The 19,778-nt window shown below is 66.6% G+C and overlaps 2 protein-coding genes across 2 annotated transcripts; both read right to left on the reverse strand.

The window, feature by feature from the left end:
- Positions 1 to 4,810: 4,810 nt before the first annotated feature.
- Positions 4,811 to 13,270, reverse strand: LOC148591492 (voltage-gated potassium channel subunit beta-3-like). The gene is made up of 14 exons (XM_088537466.1): positions 13,014 to 13,270; positions 12,671 to 12,714; positions 12,126 to 12,163; positions 11,978 to 12,045; positions 11,829 to 11,873; positions 11,218 to 11,262; positions 10,735 to 10,778; positions 10,119 to 10,205; positions 9,222 to 9,307; positions 8,554 to 8,665; positions 7,995 to 8,075; positions 6,539 to 6,628; positions 5,549 to 5,637; positions 4,811 to 4,888 (listed from the first exon to the last, which is right to left on the reverse strand). Exons 1-14 carry the CDS (start codon positions 13,268 to 13,270, stop codon positions 4,811 to 4,813), a joined length of 1,164 nt encoding a protein of 387 aa, XP_088393592.1.
- A 1,084-nt stretch (positions 13,271 to 14,354) lies between these two features.
- TRAPPC1 (trafficking protein particle complex subunit 1) lies at positions 14,355 to 19,368 on the reverse strand. The gene is given in 5 exon segments (XM_088537467.1): positions 14,355 to 14,483; positions 16,462 to 16,503; positions 16,505 to 16,601; positions 18,176 to 18,246; positions 19,262 to 19,368. Coding segments are annotated over 5 exon segments (438 nt in total). The 5' UTR covers positions 19,361 to 19,368.
- Positions 19,369 to 19,778: the final 410 nt, after the last annotated feature.

Below are 19,778 nucleotides of genomic sequence, written 5' to 3' on the forward strand. Positions count from 1 at the left end.
TGCGCCGGGAACGGCCGCGTTTTCCCGGGATGCTCCGGATCTCGGCCGTAATCCCGGGCGGATTCCCCTCGGATAACCCCGGAGCGCCGGCGCTAACGGGCTTAGAGGAGCTTTGAGGCACTTGGCGGTCCCAAATCCCGCCCGGCGCCGCATCCGTCGGGATGAACCACGGAGGGGGCAGCTCCGGGCTCCGCTTCCGCCTGAAAAGATTGGAAAAAGGGACGGAAAAAAACAAAAAGGGGGAAAAAAACAAAGGATTTGGCACCGGGCAGCGAGCGGTTAAGAGGCTTGTCCCGTATCCCGGCGCTCCGGGTGTTTTTCCGGCCGAATTGACGCAGCGCCAGCTGCGATCCCGCCGCCCTCCGCGCTATTAAATGGCTTTAAAAAGCAAAGCCGGAGTTATCCGGCCGCTCGGAGCGCCCGGAGCGGGGCTCCGGCTCCGCAGCGCTCCGATAAAATTAGCAACCCAATCGCTGAGGGGTTTCTTCCCTTTTTTAACCCAAACTGCCTCATTTCAGCTAATATTTCCACATGTTCCCTCCATTCCCCTATCCCTATGGATTTCAATCCTGCTGGAAAAAGGGGGTGGGAAATAAACGGGGCTGGGCAGAGTTTTCCTTTGGGAAACATAAACTTTTGGGGAGCCCCAAATAGGTATTTTCCTCCTCCTTTTTTTCTGGAAAATCGTAGTCCTAAAAATGTGGGGTTTTTCCCCAATTTTCCCACCGATCGGGATGGGGGGGTCTTGCCCTGGTGCTAAAGCTCCATTTTTTGGGAATGGGGGAAGGAATCTGCTCACGCGGCGCTTGGCAGAATGAGGCCCCGGCCGCTCCGGGCGTATAAATAACCCTGCCAGAAATAACCTCGCGGGAGGGAGGAAAATGAGCAAAGAAATGGAAAAAAATGTGAAAAAATGGAAAAAAAATATAAAAAAAGGTCACCTTCTGCTTTTTTCCGTGGATTTTTTCCTCTCCCTGCTTCCCCGCTAGGTGGCACGGAGCGGCCGCGGCTCCGAGGCCGTTTTCCAGCGGGGAAGGAGACCGGAGCCGCCGTCCGGAGCCAAAAAGCTGAGAAACGGCCCCAAAATGAGCGGAGGGAGCGGGCTGGGGTGGGAATGATCCCGGAGGGATCCGCAGCGTCCGGGTCGCGCTGAAGACCTGAAATAAATTAATAAAAGATTCCAGTGACAGCCGGGGATTAACGAGGCGCCTTAATTAAGGCTGCCGAAGGGGCTAATCGGTTGGCTCCTTATGCAAGGGAATTAACAGGCGGCTCCGAAGCGGCGCCTTCCGGAACCAAAAGGGCCCAATTCCCTCCGTCCTGCCCGAAAACGGGGCCGTCCGGAGCCCAAGGCGCCCAATTCCCTCCGTCCTGCCCCAAAACGGAGCCATCCGGAGCCCAAGGTGCCCAATTCCCTCCGTCCTGCCCCAAAACGGCGCCTTCTGGAGCCAAAAGCGCCCAATTCCCTTCATCTTACCCCAAAACGGGCTGCCGAGCTGCTCCGAAAGCCGATTTCCGCTGCCTCGGCACGAGGATCTGGGGGGAAAAAAAAACAGGCGGAATGGTGAAAAACGGCTGTTTTGTCTCTTTCCCCCTCATTTCCTTAAGAATTCTTGGGTTTGGGTTTTTTTGTGGGTTTTTCAACACTTTTTCAGTGTTGTTGCCCCTTTTTCCCCTCCCGTTTTCCAGCCTGCCCCTTTGGGCTGGAAAAAGGCCGTTTAGGGAACAAGAACAGCTGGGAGAAGCCCAAGGATCTTCACACTGACCCGCTCATTTCCTCTTCCCACATGGAAAAAGAGGGATTTTTCCCTTTTTCCTACTTTTTCCCAACTTTTTTTGTGGCCAACGGGCTCTGCTCTGGGGGTACCAGGAAGGGGACGAGGCCACAAAGCCACCAGGCTCCGCACGCCTGTTTTGTTCTGCTTTTGACCCAAAAAACGTTATTTTTGTTGCTCACCTATTTTTATCACTGTTTCTTCCAGCAAAAACAGTCAGGAAAACAAAGAGTGTCGGCCTAGAAACACAGAAAAAGCTCTCAGATGTGAGGATTTTGGTTAAAAGGATCCACGCTCCCATTTTGGGGACATTTCTGCTTCCAGAGTCATTCCTGACTGTAAATTAATAAATATTCTTGAGCAAACAGCCCATTTTGGGGTGGAATAAGGGCAATCCCAGCACCCCAGCGGGATCCCCCTCCCTTGCTGCTGCTAATTGGCTGGTAATTTACAGCATCCATTAATTGCTCACTAATTCGCCCAGCAAGGTGCCAATTAGCCCAATATTGCCCCCAAAACACTCAAGCTTTCTTCCCCCATAGGCCCTTTTGGGGCATTTCTGTGTGGTTTCGCCTTTCCCAACAAAAAAGGCAGCACAGGGACCACCAGATGCTGAAAAAACAGCCCGATTTTGCAGGGTTTTGCCCCATTTCCACCCCCAGAGGAGCCCATAGAAAGCAGGATACACCATCCCCAACCCACATCCCTATCCAAATCTGTGTTTTTTATTCTGGAAAAAAATAAGAAAAATACGTGCATTCAAAAGGAAACAGGCAGCCGAGGAGCTTTAGCTTCAAAGCTAAGGAAATTTAGTTAATTAACCGCAATTCAGGCACCTTTGGTTAATTTGCATCAAATTAAGTAAACCAGCCCCAAAGCAGCCCGAGGTGGACGACTCCCTTGATGGCTTTGAAGCAGGGAACCCAAAGCAGCCAAAATGTCAATTAATCACCCAGTTAATTAAGTCTAGGAATTGCTCATTAGCCTTTTGAGGGTAAATAACAGTGACCTGGAAGCGCCAGGAGCCTCCCCTGGTGCTTGGTTGCCTAAAAATGCCTCAATCGGCCTTAAAAAAAGTAACATTTTTTGATATGGTGCCACCAAAGAGCAAGATTAAAAAAAACAACTCAATATTGACATTTTTTGCCTTTAATTAATAGTCATGGAGAACAGCAGACACAAGTGGTCCCCACTGCCCACCCACCTCACAGTCCTCTTGCTTTACAGGAGCAAACTCCAGATTTTTTTGTGGAGAAAGTGCTGGCAAATGGAGCTTGGGGAGGAACAAATGGAGGTCGCCAATGGGGTGAAGCCAAAACATGGTGTTTTTGACCCAAATGGGGAGTTCTGGAGGTCACAGTCCGGCACCGGGTGGAAGCGCCGCTTCCCGCTCACCCTGTTTTCCAGCCGGGAGAGAGGCAGCTCCAGGGCGGGAAGCGGCTCCGCGTGGGCAGGGAGCCATTTCCAGAGGCCTCCAGCTCTCTCAGGGCGGCTGATTGCGAGTGAGCAGCCTTCCGGGCCCAGAACCTGCGTTTCCTGGCCGTAAACTGCGGAGAAAAGAAACAGCAACGAGTTGAGCAACAACAGCAGCACGACGAATTGGGGGAGAAACACGGCATTTTGAAGGCTGCCAGGGCACTCACGGGGTATTGACAAAACCCGCTGGTCACCTTCCTCTATGGCCATTGGGGCTGAAGAGGGAAGAGCCCCATGGGGGCGACCATCAAAATGGCGGGCGGGGAGGCCAGCGCGGACAAAATGGCGGCCGCCCCTGAGGTAACGGGGTGGCGAACAGGACAGCACGCCGCGGGCGGGAAAATACTCACGTCCCATTGGCTGGCGGCGGCGCGCGGCGGCCAATGAGGAGGCGCGCCAGCGCGCGCCACCACGGCGATTGGCCGGTGGGCGCGGCGACGTCACGGGGCGCCTCGCCCTGAGGCGGCGGGCGGGCGGCCAGGCGCTGCCACAGGTCGGCGTCGACGGGCGGCAGCGGCGGCGGCCGCGGGCGGCCCCGGCCCCGGCCCCGGTCCCGGTAGAGCGGGGTGACCGCGCGGCAGAAGGGGCAGGTGAGGCGGCCGCCGCGGGCCAGGCGGCGCGCGCAGGCCGTGCAGAGCGCGTGGCGGCAGCGCCCCGACGCCATCCCGAAGGCGCCGCCGAGGCGGCGGGGCGCGCGGCCGCCGCGGTCGTAGGGCAGCAGGCAGACGCCGCACTCCAGCCCGTCCGCCGCCGCCTTCTCGGCCTCCTCCTCCTCGCTCATGTCGCCGGTACCGCCCGCTTTCCCCCCACGTGCTGCCGCCCGCCTCATATAGGCCGCGCCCCGCGCGTGCTTCTCCCACGCCGTCCGGGCGCGTCACGTCCTGTGGCGCGGGGCCCGCCCGGACACCTGGGCCCCAAAGCTCCCCCAACCATGGGGAGCCCCCCCCCCAGCCTCTTCCAGCCCCCCTGGACGCCTGGGCCCCAAAGCTCCCCCCCACCATAGGGAGCCCCAGCGCCCCCCCGCCTCTTCCAGCCCCCCCGGACGCCTGGGCCCCTCCGGGACCCCCAGGAACGAGTCTGAGCCCCCCCCAAAGCGAAAAGAAACCACTTTATTAACCCCCCCCTCACAGCCCGTGCGAGGGGGGGTTGGGGGGGGAAGGGGCTTTGCCCCCCCCCCACTTGGAAGCACTGCAGATAGTGTGGGGGAGGGGCGGGGTGGGGGCGGGGCTTAAAGCGCCCCCGCCCCCTGTTATTGCTCTTGACGGACATGGCTTTAGGTCGGGGGGGGCAGCCGTTGTGGGGAGGGGGGGGGATTGCTGGGGCGGGGGGAGACTCAGTCCCTGATTTTGGAGCAGAATCTGGGGGGAAAAGCTAAAAAATGGCGGAAAAGGGGGATACGGGGGGTGCCCATGGCGGGGCCCCGCGCCCGGCGCGGTCCCGCTCCCCTCAGAGCAGCGCGGAGGGGGGGCCTGGCCCTTTAAGGGGAGGCGGGGCCGCGCGGCAGGGGGCGGGGCCGGCGGGCGGCGGCGGCCAATGGGGCGGCGGCGGGGGGGCGGGGCTCAGGCCCGCGGCTCCTTCTTGGCGCCCAGGAGGGCCTCGAGCTCCTGCAGCACCGCGGGGGTCAGGAGGGGCAGCACCTGCCGGGGGGGGCGCCGTGGGCCCAGGCGTCCGGGGGACCCAGTTCCCCCATGGGGCCCAGGCACCTCCCATGGGGCCCGGGCACCCGCCGTAGGGCCCAGGCATCCGGGGGCCTCAGACCCGTTGTGGGGCCCAGGCACCTCCCGTGGGGCCCAGGCGTCCGGAGGACTCCCCTCCTGAAGGGGCCCTGGCGTCCAGAGGGGCCCCAGCCCCGCTGTGGGGCCCAGGTGTCCGGGGGCCCCAGTTGCCCCGTGGGGCCCAGCACCCCCCATGGGGCCCAGGTGTCTGGGGGGCCCGAGTCCCTCTGTGGGGCCCAGGCAGCCCCTGTGGGGCCCAGGCGTCTGAGGGGGCCCCAGTTCCTCTGTGGGGCCCAGGCTTCCGGGGGGCCCCAGCCCCGCTGTGAGGCCCAGGCGTTCGGGTGGGGGGGGGCAGGCACCCCCCCGGGGGGCCCAGGCATCCTGGGGGGCCCCAGCCCCCCTGTGGGGTCCAGGCACCTCCCATAGGGCCTGGGTGTCCAGGCTGCCACCAACCCCCTTGTGGGGCCCATGCACCCCCCATGGGGCCCAGGCGTCCGGGTGCCACCAATTGCCCTGTGGGGCCCAGGTGTCCCCCCACCTGCAGGGCCCCCCCCAAGGGCCCAGGCGTCCGGGCCCCCCCACCTGCAGGGCCCCCAGGCTCTCGAGCAGCTGCTGGGGGCTGCCGGGTGCCAGGAGCACCGAGCTGACGCCCTCGGCGCGCAGGCTCCACGCTGGGGACGGGGATGGGGACGGGGACAGGGACGGGGACAGGGACAGGGACGGGAACGGGGACAGGGACGGGGTGGCACCGTGACCTGCGGCGCCCCAGCCCCTCCGCCCTGCCCGGGTCCCCCTGGGTGCCAGCTGGGGCACAGAGACCCCCCCGTGTCCCCCCATGTCCCCGTGTCCCCCCCGTGTCCCCCCTCAGTGCCCAGCTGCGGGTCAGAGAAACCCCCCCCATCCCCATGTCCTCATGTCCCCCCCGTGTCCCCCCTGTCCCCGTGTCCTTCCCCCTGATGCCCAGCTGGGGTACAGAGAAACCCCCCTATCCCTGTGTCCCCCCATGTCCTCATGTCCCCCCCGTGTCCCCCCATCCCCGTGTCCCCTCACCGATGCCCAGCTGGGGCACAGAGTCCCCATGTCCCCCTGTGTCCTGCCCGTGTCCCCTCCTGTCCCCATGTCCCCCTCGGTGCCCAGTAGGGGTACAGAGAACCTCCCGTGTCCCCCCATGTCCCCTCACATCCCCCCTGTCCCCCCATCCCCCCATGTCTCCTCGCATCCCCCCTGTCCCCTATGTCACCGTGTCCCTCTCACCAATGTCCAGCTGGGGCACAGAGAACCCCCTGTGTCCCCTCCCGTCCCCATGTCCCCCCATGTCCCCCACCATCCCTGTGTCCCCTCATCGATGCCCAGCTGGGGCACAGAGAACCCCCTGTGTCCCCTCCCGTCCCCATGTCCCCCCATGTCCCCCACCATCCCTGTGTCCCCTCATCGATGCCCAGCTGGGGCACGGAGAACCCCCCCCTGTCCCCCTGGCCCCGTGTCCCCTTGTGTCCCCCCTGTCCCCATGTCCCCCTGTGTCCCCCCCGTCCCCGGGTCCCCCCTGTCCCCTCTGTCCCCGTCCCCCCTCACCGATGCCCAGCTGGGGCACGGAGCAGCCCAGGCGCTGGGCCAGGGGCTGCAGCTCCGGGACCTGCTGCCGCCACCCGCCCTCCTGGGGGGACACGGGGGGACACAGGGCTGAGCACGGGGGACACTCGGGGGGCTCCCCGGGGGACGGGGGTGCCGCCGTGGGGCAGTGCTGGGGGCAGGTGCTGGGCTGCTGTGGGGCAGCCCTATGGGACTGGCTCCCCCCTTGGGGCAGGCGCCGTGGGGCACTATAAGGTGCTATGGGGCAGCCCTACCTTGGGATGGCTGCTGTGGGGCACGGGGGGTGCTATGGGGCGGCCCTGCAGTGGGGCGGATCCTATAGGGATCTATGGGGCTCCGGAGGGTGCTATGGGGCAGCCCTAAGTTGCGGTGGACACTATAGGGTGCTATGGGGCTCCATAGGGATCTGTGGGGCAGCCCTACCTTGGGGCGGATGCTATAGGGATCTATGGAGCTCCATAGGGCGCTATGGGGCAGCCCTGCCTTGGGGCGGATGCTATAGGGATCTATGGGGCTCCATAGGGCGCTATGGGGCAGCCCTACCTTGGGGCGGACGCTATAGGGTTCTATGGGGCTCCATAGGGCGCTATGGGGCAGCCCTACCTTGGGGCGGACGCTATAGGGATCTATGGGGCTCCATAGGGCGCTATGGGGCAGCCCTACCTTGGGGCGGACGCTATAGGGTTCTATGGGGCTCCATAGGGATCTGTGGGGCAGCCCTACCTTGGGGCGGGCGCTATAGGGATCTGTGGGGCTCCATAGGGATCTGTGGGGCAGCCCTACCTTGGGGCGGACGCTATAAGGATCTATGGGGCTCCATAGGGCGCTATGGGGCAGCCCTGCCTTGGGGCGGACGCTATAAGAATCTATGGGGCTCCATAGGGATCTGTGGGGTGGCCCTGCCTTGGGGCGGACGCTATAGGGATCTATGGGGCTCCATAGGGCGCTATGGGGCAGCCCTACCTTGGGGCGGACGCTATAGGGATCTATGGGGCTCCATAGGGCGCTATGGGGCAGCCCTACCTTGGGGCGGACGCTATAGGGTTCTATGGGGCTCCATAGGGCGCTATGGGGCAGCCCTACCTTGGGGCGGACGCTATAGGGATCTATGGGGCTCCATAGGGCGCTATGGGGCAGCCCTACCTTGGGGCGGACGCTATAGGGTTCTATGGGGCTCCATAGGGATCTGTGGGGCAGCCCTACCTTGGGGCGGACGCTATAGGGATCTGTGGGGCTCCATAGGGATCTGTGGGGCAGCCCTACCTTGGGGCGGATGCTATAGGGATCTGTGGGGCTCCATAGGGTGCTATGGGGCAGCCCTACCTTGGGGCGGGCGCCGTGGGGCAGGGGCTCCAAAGGGATCTGTGGGGCAGCCCTGCCTTGGGGCGGGCGCTATAGGGATCTATGGGGCTCCATAGGGATCTGTGGGGCAGCCCTACCTTGGGGCGGGCGCCGTGGGGCAGGGGCTCCTCGTCATCCAGGCCAGCGGCCAGCGGGGACCAGGTGACGGCACCGAGCCCTGTGCGAGGGGGAGGAGGGGGGGTCACCCTGCCCCATAGCGCCCCGTAGGGTCCTCCCCGCCCCACACCGCCCCATGGCACCCCCTCACCCCACACTGCCCCCCAGCGTCCCATAGGTCCCTGCCCCACAGCACCCAGCCCTGGGCGGGGGGGCATCACCCCTGCCCCACGGTGCCCCATAGTGTCCCCCCCTGCCCCACGGTGCCCCATAGCAGCACCCCCCTGCCCCATAGTGTCCCCCCCTGCCCCATGGTGCCGCATAGTGTCCCCCCCTGCCCCACGGTGCCCCATAGCACCCTGGCCCCACATAGTGCCCTCCCTGCCCCACAGCAGCACCCCCCTGCCCCATAGTGCGCCCCCCCCCCCGTCCAACGGCACCTCCCACCCAGCCCGTGCCCCACGGCCCCGCTCCCGCCCCACGGCGCCCAGGGGTGCCCCCTCTGTCCCCCCTGCCCCATAGCGCCCCCCCCCCCGCACCGATCTGCCGGTGGAGGCGGGGCAGCGGGGGGGGCCGCTCGCGGGGCGGGGGGGGCCCGCGCTGGCACACGGGGGCCACCAGGTTGCACTGCCGGGCGACGGCGAAGGCCTCCTGTGGGGGGGGACGGGGGGACGGGGACAGGGACAGTGACAGGGACGGTGACGGGGACAGTGACGGGGGGACAGGGACGGGGACAGGGGGACAGGGACGGTGACAGGGATGGGGACGGGGACAGGGGGATGGTGACAGTGACGGGACGGTGACAGGGATGGGCACGGTGACAGGGACGGGGATGGGGACGGGGGGACAGGGATGGGGACAGGGGGATGGGAACAGGGACGGTGACAGTGACAGGGGGATGGGGACGGTGACAGGGACAGGAATGGGGACGGGGACAGGGACGGGGACAGGGGACGGGGACAGTGACAGGGATGGGGATGGTGACGGGGACGGTGACAGGGATGGTGACAGGGACAGTGACGGGACGGTGACGGGGGGACAGGGACAGGAATGGGGACGGGAACGGGGACAGGGGGACGGTGACAGGAATGGGGACAGGGACGGTGACAAGGGGACGGGGACGGTGACGGAGATGGTGACAGGGACGGTGACGGTGACGGCGGCGCTGCCACCCCCGTCCCACGGGTCCCCCCCCGCCGCGGCCCACCATGATCTCGGGGGGGCTCCAGCGCGCGGCCCCCCAGTAGAGCGCCAGGCCCCGCTCGATGACGTCCGTCATGGCGCGCACCAGCTCTGCGGGGACACGGCGGGGACGGCGTCACCCGGGGACACCCCGGGACACCCCCCGACCGCGCCGCGGGCGGCTCCGCGCCGCGTTCACTCTGGAGCCTACTGAGGGCTGTGCGGCGGGGAGGAAACAGCAGGTCCTGTGAGGTGCTGGGGGGGGGGGGGGGGCACACTGGGATGGCCATGTCCCCGCCACACACACCCCCCTGTCACCCCTGGTCACCTCCTGGGTATCCTTAATCATCTTGGGGACACCCCTGCCCGGTGACTGTGTATGTGTTCACTCTGGAGCCTACTGAGGGCTGTGGCGGGGAGAACAGCAGGTAGTGTAAGATGCTGGGAAGGGGGGGCCCACACTGGGACTGGCATGTGTCCCCTCGCAGTGTGTCCCTGCCACCTCCCGCACGCCCCTATTGTCCTGGGGACACCTCTGCCCTGGGACTGTGTGTGTGTTCACTCTGGAGCCTACTGAGGGCTTGGGAGGTGGGGGGAGCAACAGCAGGCAGTGTGAGATGCTGGGGGCCACCCCCCCACACACACAGGTGTCCCTGTCACCCCCCATGTGTCCCTGTCACCTCCCGCACGCCCCTATCGTCCTGGGGACACCCCTGCCCCAGGGCTGTGTGCGCTGTTCACTCTGGAGCCTACTGAGGGCTGCGTGTATGGGGGAACAACAGGCAGCCCGGGGTGCTGGGGAGGGGCAGGGGGGCTAAGGGAGGTGGGCGGAGCCTGGGGGAGGAGCCCCACGGGGGTGGAGCAGGCCAGGGGGCGGAGCTTGAGCAGAGGGGGGGAGCCTGTGGCGGGGGGCGGGGTCTACCTTCCATGGGGGCGGGGCCGTGGGGGCGCCCGGCGAAGACGACGTCGACGTAGTCGAGTTGCAGCCGCCGCAGGGAGCCCCGGAGCCCTGGGGGGGGACAGGGAGCCCCGGCGTCCCCAAGACGCGGTCACCGCCCCGGGGTGTCACCACCCCATGGTGTCACTGCCCCATGGTGTCACCGCCCCATGGCAACACTGCCCCACAGCAATACCGCCCCATGGCAACACCACCCTACAGTGCCCATTCCCCGCGGTGTCACTGCCCAACAGCAACACTGCCCCACGGTGTTGCTGCCCCATGGCATCACTGCCCCATGGCAACACCACCCTACAGCATCACCGTATCACTGCCCCACGGTGCCCCGTCCCACAGTGTCACCGCCCCATGGCAACACTGCCCCACAGCAATACCGCCCCACGGCGTCACCACCCTACAGTGCCCATTCCCCACAGTGTCACTGCCCAACAGCGTCACTGCCCCACAGTGTCACCAACCCATGGCAACACTGCCCCACAGCAATACCGCCCCATGGCAACACCACCCGACAGTGCCCATTCCCCACAGTGTCACTGCCGCACAGCGTCACCGCCCCACGTGGTCCCTGCCCCACACTCACCCTCCACGACGCGTTTCCGTGACAGCCCCCGCTCGGCGTCAGCCCTTGGCAGCAGAGAGGAGGTCAGTGCTGCGGTGTCACCCCCGCCACAGTGTCACCCGCCCCATGGCGTCACCCGCCCCATGGCGTCACCTGCCCCACAGCATCGCCCGCTCCGTGGTGTCACCCACCCCATGGGCCACGTGCCCCATGGCATCACCTGCGCCATGGGCCTCCTGCCCCACAGCATCACCCGCCCCGTGGTGTCACCCGCCCCATGGCACTGCCCCCAGGCACCACCTGCCCCATTGCACTGCCCCCCCCATAGCACTGCCCCATGGTGCTGCCCCACAGAGCCCTCCCAGCCCATGGGACCAGGCCCGTGGCCCCCCCAACTGTGCCCCATAGCCCCCCCACCTTGTGGCGTCTGCCCCACAGCATCCAGCACCCAGAGCATGCTGGGTACCCTCTGCCCCATAGCCGCAGTGCACCCTGGGTACTCACGGCCCCCCCCAGCAGACCCTGGTGGTGACGACGTAGCTGGAGCGCCTGGGGGGGGAGCAGGGGTCAGGGGCAGCGCCCGGGGGTGCCCCTGCCCCATAGGAACCCCCCATAGGGACCCCCCTGCCCCACAGCACCCAGGGGTGACACTGCCCCATAGGGACCCCCCCCAGCCCCACAGTGCCCAGGAGTGACGCCCCATAGGGACCCCCTGCATAGAGACCTCGCCCTGCCCCACAGTGCCCAGATGTGGCACTGCCGCATAGGGACCACCCCCATAGGGACCCCCCTGCCCCACAGCACCCAGGGGTGACACTGCCCCATAGGGACCCCCTCCATCCCACCCTGCCCCACAGCACCTGGGTCTGACCCTGCCCCATAGGGACCCCCCTCCCCGGCCCCACAGCACCCAGGGGTGACACTGCCCCATAGGGACTTCCCCTGCCCCATAGAGACCCCACCCCTGCCCCACAGCACCCAGGGGTGACCCTGTCCCATAGGGCCCCCAACCCCACAGCACCTGGACATGTCACTGCCCCTGGGACCCTCCCTTCCCTCCCCAGCCCCCAGGGGTGCCCCTCACCCCCCCCCCAGCCCCCCAGCCCCACTCGCACCTCCAGCCCTTGCTCTTGAGGACGTCCCCGAGCGTCTTCTCGGCCCTGTGGGGACACGGTGTCACCTGGAGGGTCCCCCAGGCCGGACACCTGGGCCCGCTATGGGGGGCACCCGGACGCCTGGGCCCGCTATGGGGCGGACGCCGCACCTGGCGCCGCTGGCGTCAAAGAGGGTGACGCCGAGGTCGTAGGCGACGCTCAGGAGCCCCCCGGCCACCTGCGGGGGGGAAGGGGGGGTCACGGGGGACAGTGTCCTCGGGGGGGGGGGACACGGTGACAATGGGGGGGGGGTCTCACCTCATCAGTGACGTCAGCCCCAAACGTCCCCCCGGTGCCTGTGGGGGGAAGCGGAGCCGGGAGCTGCAGCTCCCCCCCCCCCCAGCCAGCCCCACAACTGCCCTCCCCATAGAGCCCCCCGGCCCCACAAGTGCCCCCCACACCCACCTCGCTAACTGCCCCCCACCTGCCTAATTACCCCTTCTATAACTGCCCCCAGCTTCCACAACTGCCCCACCCACTTCCTTAACTGCCCCATCTCCATAACTGCCCCCTGCCTCCGTAACTGCCCACCTAACCTTCCTCACTGCCCCCCACCTCCCTAACTGCCCCTGAACTGTCCCCCACCTGCCTAATTACCCCCTGCCTCTGTAACTGCCCCCCCACCTCCTTAACCGCCCCTTGCCTCCACAACTGTCCCCCACCAACCTCCCTAACTGCCCCCCACCTGCCCCTCACCTCCCTCCCTGCCCCCCATCACTCCCACAACCGGCCCCTCTGCCCCACAGCTGCCCCCCAAGCCGCCCCAGTTGCCCCTGTCCCTGTCGCCCCCCCGTGTGTCTCACCCAGCCCCAGGCACGAGACCCTCAGGCCGCTCTTGCCCAGCGCCCTGCGGAGCAGCAGCCGCCTCAGCCCCCCCGGACGCCTGGGCCCCTCCGGGAGCCGCAGGGGGCGCCCGCCAGTCCCGCCCCCTTCCCAAAGAGGGGCCCAGGCGTCCGGGATCCCTCCCAGGGGCTGGGACCCCCCGACCGCCCCAGGGCTCCCCCTGCCCCCCAAGTCCCCCCATAGGGGGCCCAGGAAACCCCCCAACCCCCACCCCAAGGACCCAGGTGCTTGGGATGCCCCCCCCCCCCGACCTCCGCAGGGGGCCCAGGCGTCCGGGACCCCCCCCCGCCCCCCCCCCCGTACCGATACTTCATCCCGGCGCCGCCGCCCCCCGCCGGCGCCCCCCGGGGCGGGGCCACCGCCGGGGCGGGGCCTCCCCTGGCCCCGCCCCCCGCCGCAGGCCCCGCCCCGCGCGGCGGCGGCAGCAGCGGGGCCCCCCCCCCGGCGCGCGCCCCCCCCGCGCCCCGCGGCGGCGGCGCCGCCCCGGCCCCCCCTGCGCCGCCGCCCCCCCCGGCGCGGTCCCGCAGGCCGGGCTCGGTGCAGGCGATGGAGACCTGCATGGGGGGGGGGGGACCGGGGGGGCGGGGGCTGCGGCGGGGAGGGGGGGGGCTCCGGGGGGCCCAGGCGTCCGGGTGGTCCCGGGGGATGCTCGGGAGGAGCCGCGTGTCCGAGCGACGCTCCGAGGGCCCCGGCGTCCGGGGGATGCTCGGGAGGGCCCAGGCGTCCGGGAGCTGCTGGCGGGACCGGAGCGGCCGAGGTCGGTGCTGCTCGCGGGGGGGGCTCGGGAGCTGCTGCCGCCCGGAGCGGCGGCGGAGGGGCCCAGGCGCCCGGGGAGGGGGGGGGAGAGGAGGAGCTGGAGGGACCCAGGCGTCCGGGAGGGCAGGGGGGGGGGCCCGGCGTCCGGGGAGATGGGGGGGAACGGGGCGGAGTCCACCGAGGAGGCTCGGCTCATTTGCATAGGAGGCTCCGCCCCTCGGAGGGGGCCCGGACGCCTGGGCCCGTCCGCTGTCCCCCAGCGGGTGGGACCGGGGCGGGGAGGGAACGGGGACACATTGGGGAAGGGCAGCGTGATCCGCCCCCCCCCCCGGACGCCTGGGCCCCCCCCCCCCGGGCAGCGCCGCCCCCCCGGCGGGACCGCGACCGCCAGGGAGAAGAAAATGGGGCAAAAACAGCAGAAAGAGGCCGCGAGAGGAGAAAAATCGCAAAAAAAGTGGGAAAAAGGAAAAACAGCAACGAGGGCGGGGGTGGCTTTTGGGTTCCCCCCCGCAATACATAGAGACACTGCAGAGTCACCAAAACACGTTTATTGTCCCCAAACTGGCTCCCGGACGTGTGCCCCCCCCCCCCCCCCCCCCGTGACACCCTTGAGCCCAAGGGACCCCGGTGGCGGGAGGGGCTTTGGGGGGGAGTCTGAGGGCTCCCATGGGGGGTCCCTGTGTCCCCAAGGGGGAGGGGTCCAGGGGGTCCCCAATATTTTGGGGCGGTCTCGATGTCCCATGGGGGGGGGGGTTCCATGTCCCCATGGAGGGTTCAAGGGGTCCCCCATTGCCCTTGCTGGGGTGGGGGGGGCCCCCCAGAGTCCCTGGGTCTCCCCGTCCACACGAGGGGTCCTCAGGGTGTTCCCGGGTGTCCCCGGTGTCCCCGTCAGGCGGCGCGGGGCGAGAAGAAGGGCAGGGAGCGCACGAAGGCGTCGAGGCGGCTGCGGAAGAGCTCGCTCTGCACCGGCTCCCGCGGGGGGCACAGCGGGTTCTTCACCACCAGCTCCACGAACAGCTGCAGGGCCCAGGCGGCCGCGTCACCCCAAGGGGGCCCAGGCATCCGGGTCACCCCAAGGAGGGACCCAGGTGTCCCCGTCACCCCAAGGAGGGGCCCAGGCGGCCGCGTCACCCCAAGGGGGCCCCAGGCATCCGGGTCACCCCAAGGAGGGACCCAGGTGTCCCCGTCACCCCAAGGAGGGGCCCAGGCATCCGGGTCACCCCAAGGAGGGACCCAGGTGTCCCCCGTCACCCCAAGGAGGGGCCCAGGCATCCGGGTCACCCCAAGGAGGGACCCAGGTGTCCCCGTCACCCCAAGGAGGGGCCCAGGCGTCCGGGCATCTCTTTCCCCCTCCCCTTCAAGCCAGTGGGTCCCACTAACCCCAAGGCCCAGGTGTCCGGCTGCCCCTCCTGTCCTGGGGGGGGGGGGGGGGGGGCATTCTGGGGTGATTTTGGGGGGTTTGGGGGTATTTTCAGGGGATCCGGAGCATTTTGGGGGGAGGTTCAGAGGCCTTTGGGGCCACCAGGAGGCACCCGGGGGACACTTGGGGATCCCAGGGGACTTGGAGGGCATTTGGGGACACTTCGGGGGGTATCTGGGGATGCCAGGGGCATTTTGGGGACACTTTGGGGGGTATCTGGGGATGCTTTGGGGGCGTATCTGGGATGTCAGAGGCACTTTGGGGGGTATCAGGGACCCACTGGGGACACCTGGGGATCCCCAGGGGACTCGAGGGACATTTGGGGACACCCTGGGGGTTTTGGGGGTGTCACAGGCACTTGGGAACACTTTGGGGGGGTATCTGGGGGATGCCAGAAGCACTTTGGGGACACTTTGAGGGGGGTATCGGGGGTGTCACAGGCACTTGGGGACCCGCTGGGGATACTTGGGGATCCCAGGGGACTCTGAGGACATTTGGGGACACTCCGGGGGGGATTGGGGATGTCAGAGGCACTTTGGGGGGTATCGGGGACACGCTGGGGACACTTGGGGATCCCAGGGGACTCAGAGGGCATTTGGGGACACTTTGGGGGGTATCTGGGGGGATGTCAGGGGCATTTTGGGGACACTTTGGGGGGTATCGGGGATGTCACTTTGGGGACCCACTGGGGACACTTGGGGATCCCAGGGGCTCGAGGGACATTTGGGGACACCCTGGGGGTTTTGGGGGTGTCACAGGCACTTTGGGGACACTTTGGGGGGGTATCGGGGATGTCACTTTGGGGACCCGCTGGGGACACTTGGGGATCCCAGGGGACTCGAGGGACATTTGGGGACACCCTGGGGGTTTTGGGGGTGTCACAGGCACTTGGGGACACTTTGGGGGGTATCGGGGGTGTCACAGGCACTTGGGGACCCGCTGGGGATACTTGGGGATCCCAGGGGACTCTGAGGACATTTTGGGGACACTCTGGAGGGTATCTAGGGGATGTCGGGGGCATTTTGGGGACGCTTTGGGGGGTACCTGGGATGTCACTTTGGGGACCCGCTGGGGACACCTGGGGATCCCAGGGACTTGGAGGACATTTGGGGACACTTTGGGGGGTATCTAGGGATGCTTTGGGGGGGTATCTGGGATGTCAGAGGCACTTTGGGGGGTATCAGGGACCCACTGGGGACACCTGGGGATCCCAGGGGACTCGAGGGACATTTGGGGGACACCCTGGGGGTTTCGGGGGTGTCACAGGCACTTGGGGACCCGCTGGGGACACTTGGAATCCCAGGGGACTCTGAGGACATTTGGGGACACTTCGGGGGGGATTGGGGATGGTCAGAGGCACTTTGGGGGGGTATCGGGGACACGCTGGGGACACTTGGGGATCCCAGGGGACTCAGAGGGCATTTGGGGACACTTTGGGGGGTATCTGGGGGATGTCAGGGGCATTTTGGGGACACTTTGGGGGGTATCGGGGATGTCACTTTGGGGACCCACTGGGGACACTTGGGGACGCTCTGGGGGGTTTCGGGGGGTGTCCCAGCCCCGGGGGACACTGACGTTGCAGTAGATGTGGTGCAGCGCGTCGCGGGCCGAGGCCACGGCCGGGGTCGGTGGCCATGGCCAGCCGCAGCCCCGTGGCCGTCTCGTACACGTGCAGCCGGTAGCGGCTGGTCTGCAGGCTCAGCAGCCCGTCCCGCCTGCCGCTGCGAGCGCTCAGGGCCACAACGCGGCCCCGAAACACCCCCGAAACACCCCAAAATCCAGCCAGGGAACCCCAGAACACCCCCAAACCCCATCCAGGGCCCCAAAACCCCGCCCTGGGGAATCCCCAAACACCCCCAAACCCTCCCTAGAGACACCCCCAAACATCCAAAACCTGCCCTAGAGACCCCCAAACACCCCCAAATCCTGCCCCAGGGAACCCCTGAACACCCTTGAACCCACCCTAGAGACCCCCCAAACACCCCAAACCCATCCAGGGAACCCCAAAACACACCCCAATCCTGCCCCAAGGAACCCCCAAAACACCCCCAATCCTGCCCACAGTGCCCCAAATCCTGCCCCAGGGAACCCCAAACACCCCCCAAACGTGCCCTGGGGAACCCCCAAACCCATCCAGGGCCACCAAAACCTGCCCTGGGGAATCCCCAAACACCCCCAAACCCACCCTAGAGACCCCCAAACACCCCAAAACCTGCCCCAGGGAACCCCTGAACACCCCTCGAACCCACCCTAGAGACCCCCAAGCACCCCCAAACCCATCCAGGGAACCCCCAAACACCCCCAATCCTGCCCCAGTGCCCCCAAATCCTGCCCCAGGGAACCCCAAACACCCCCCAAACCTGCCCTGGGGAACCCCCAAACCCATCCAGGGCCCCAAAACCTGCCCTGGGAACCCCCCAAACACCCCCAAACCCATCCAGGGCCCCAAAACCTGCCCTGGAGGACCCCTAAACACCCCAAAACCTACCCCGGGGACCCCCCAATGCCCCAAATCCTGCCCTGGGGAATGCCCAAACACCCCCAAAACCCACCCCGAGGAACCCCTAAACACCCCCCAATCCTGCCTCAGGAGCCCCCAATGCCCCAAATCCTGCCCTGGGGAACCCCACACACCCCCAAACCTGCCCCGGGGACCCCCCCCAAACACCCCAAGAACCTGCCCTGGGGACCCCTGAACACCCCCAAACCCACCCTAAAGACACCCAAACCTACCCCAGGACCCCCCCAACATCTCCAAACCTACCCCAGGGATCCCCCAATGCCCCCAATCCTGCCCTGGGAACCCCAGAATGCCCCAAATCCTCCTCCCAATCCATCCCCAAAACACCCCTATTCCTGCCCTGGGGATCCCCATTGCCCCCAATCCTGCCCCAGGGATCCCCACCTCCACTGCAAATCTGCCCCCATCCCCCCCTGGGGCCCCCCCAGAACCCCCCCATCTGCCCCAAACCGTCCCCAGGGACCCCCCAGAACCTCATGATCCCCCAATGACCCCCTCGTACCCCCCAAATCTGCCCTAAAACCCACCTGGGACCTCCCTCCCCCTTCCAAACCCCCAAATCCTTCCCAAACCCCCCTTGATCCTCCCCAAAACCCCACCCCAGGGCCCCCCAAAACCCCCCAACCTGCCCCAGGGCCCCCCAAAACCCTCCAAACCCATCCTGGGACCCCCCCCCCCACCAGCCCATTCCCAACCCCGTGGGGTACCCCCCCAAATCCCCCCGGGGGTCCCCAACGTGTCCCCAGGTCCCCGCGCCGTGGGGGATACATGTCCGTGGGGCTCATCTTGGTGACGAAGGAGCGCAGCGAGAAGAGCATCCCGAACATGAGCTTGAACTCCTGGGGACACGGGGACAGCGGAGCCCATGGCTCCCCACGGCCTGCGGCGCCGCCGGGCCACCCAGAGCCCCCCCATGTCCCCAGGGATGTCCTGGATCCACCCTCCATGTCCCCAAGGATGTCCTGGAGTCTCCCCATGTCCCCAGGGATGTCCTGGATCCTCCCTCCATGTCCCCAAGGACACCCTGGAGCCTCCCCATGTCCCCAGGGATGTCCTGGATCCACCCTCCATGTCCCCAAGGATGTCCTGGAGCCACCCCCCATGTCCCCAAGGATGTCCCAGATCTTCCTACCATGTCCCCAAGGATATCCTGGAGCCCCTCCATGTCCCCAAGGACGTCCCAGATCTTCCTACCATGTCCCCAAGGACGTCCTGGAGCCCTCCCATGTCCCCAAGGATGTCCCAGAGCCATCGCCCATGTCCCCAAGGACATCCCTGAGCCCCATCGTGTCCTCAAGGATGTTTCAGAGCCCCCTCATGTCCCCACAAGATGTCCCAGAGTCACCCCCCATGTCCCCAAGGACGTCCTGGAACACCCCCATGTCCCCAAGGAAGTCCCAGATCTTCCTCCCATGTCCCCAGGAGGTCCCAGATCCTCCCCCCATGTCCCCAAGGAGGTCCCGGAGCCCCCTCATGTCCCCAGGGATGTCCCAGAGCCCCCCCATGTCCCCAAGGATGTCCCGGATCTTCCTACCATGTCCCCAAGGACATCCCTGAGCCCCATCGTGTCCCCAAGGATGTCTCAGAGCCCCCTCATGTCCCCAAAGATGTCCCAGAGTCACCCCCCATGTCTCCAAGGACGTCCTGGAACACCCCCATGTCCCCAAGGAAGTCCCAGATCTTCCTCCCATGTCCTCAGGGAGGTCCCAGATCCTCCCCCATGTCCCCAAGGATGTCCCAGAGCCCCCCCATGTCCCCAAGGATGTCCCAGAGCCCCCCCATGTCCCCAAGGACATCCCAGAGCCCCCCCATGTCCCCCTAGACCCCCCCCATGTCCCCGTCCCCCCGTCCCACCTCCTCCTTGGGGATCCCCGGCTGTTTGCGCCGGTGCCACTCGCTGTAGTGGAGGCAGGTGCCATCGCGGGCGAAGATGTACAGGGTGTGCACAGTCATCTGGGGGGGTGACAACACCCCGTGGGTGCCCCCCGACACACACAGACCCCCCAACACCCCCCCAACACCCCCCCAACACCCGTGGGTGCCCCCGACACACACAGACCCCCCAACACCCCCCCCAACACCCGTGGGTGCCCCCGACACACACAGACCCCCCAACACCCCCCCAACACCCGTGGGTGCCCCCGACACACACAGACCCCCCAACACCCCCTCATAACCCCCCCATGGGACAGCCCCAGGAACACCCGTCACCCCCCCAACAGGTCCCCAGCGCCCCCAGTACAATCATAATGTACCCCAGTACAACCGTTACCCCCGCAGTACAACTAGCACCCTCCCCAGTGCCCCCCGTACAACCGCTACCCCCCACCAGTGTCCCCAGTACAACCGTTACCCCCCAGTACAACTGTTA

Source organism: Tinamus guttatus, unplaced genomic scaffold (genome assembly GCF_059628265.1).
Source record: "Tinamus guttatus ecotype Peru unplaced genomic scaffold, ASM5962826v1 Tinamus_guttatus_pri_ptg000779l, whole genome shotgun sequence".
Classification (NCBI taxonomy): Eukaryota; Metazoa; Chordata; class Aves; order Tinamiformes; family Tinamidae; genus Tinamus; species Tinamus guttatus.

What these genes read in the sequence shown, in the direction of transcription:
- LOC148591492 (XM_088537466.1), bottom strand. Translation starts at nt 13,270, where the DNA reads ATGCAGGTCTCCATCGCCTGCACCGAGCCCGGCCTGCGGGACCGCGCC. An exon ending in CGGCCCCGCCCCCATGGAAG is followed by an intron (nt 9,308 to 10,118) that starts GTAGACCCCGCC and finishes GTGTCCCCGCAG; the next exon opens with AGCTGGTGCGCGCCATGACG. An exon ending in CGTGCCCCAGCTGGGCATCG is followed by an intron (nt 5,638 to 6,538) that starts GTGAGGGGGGAC and finishes CCCCGTCCCCAG; the next exon opens with CGTGGAGCCTGCGCGCCGAG.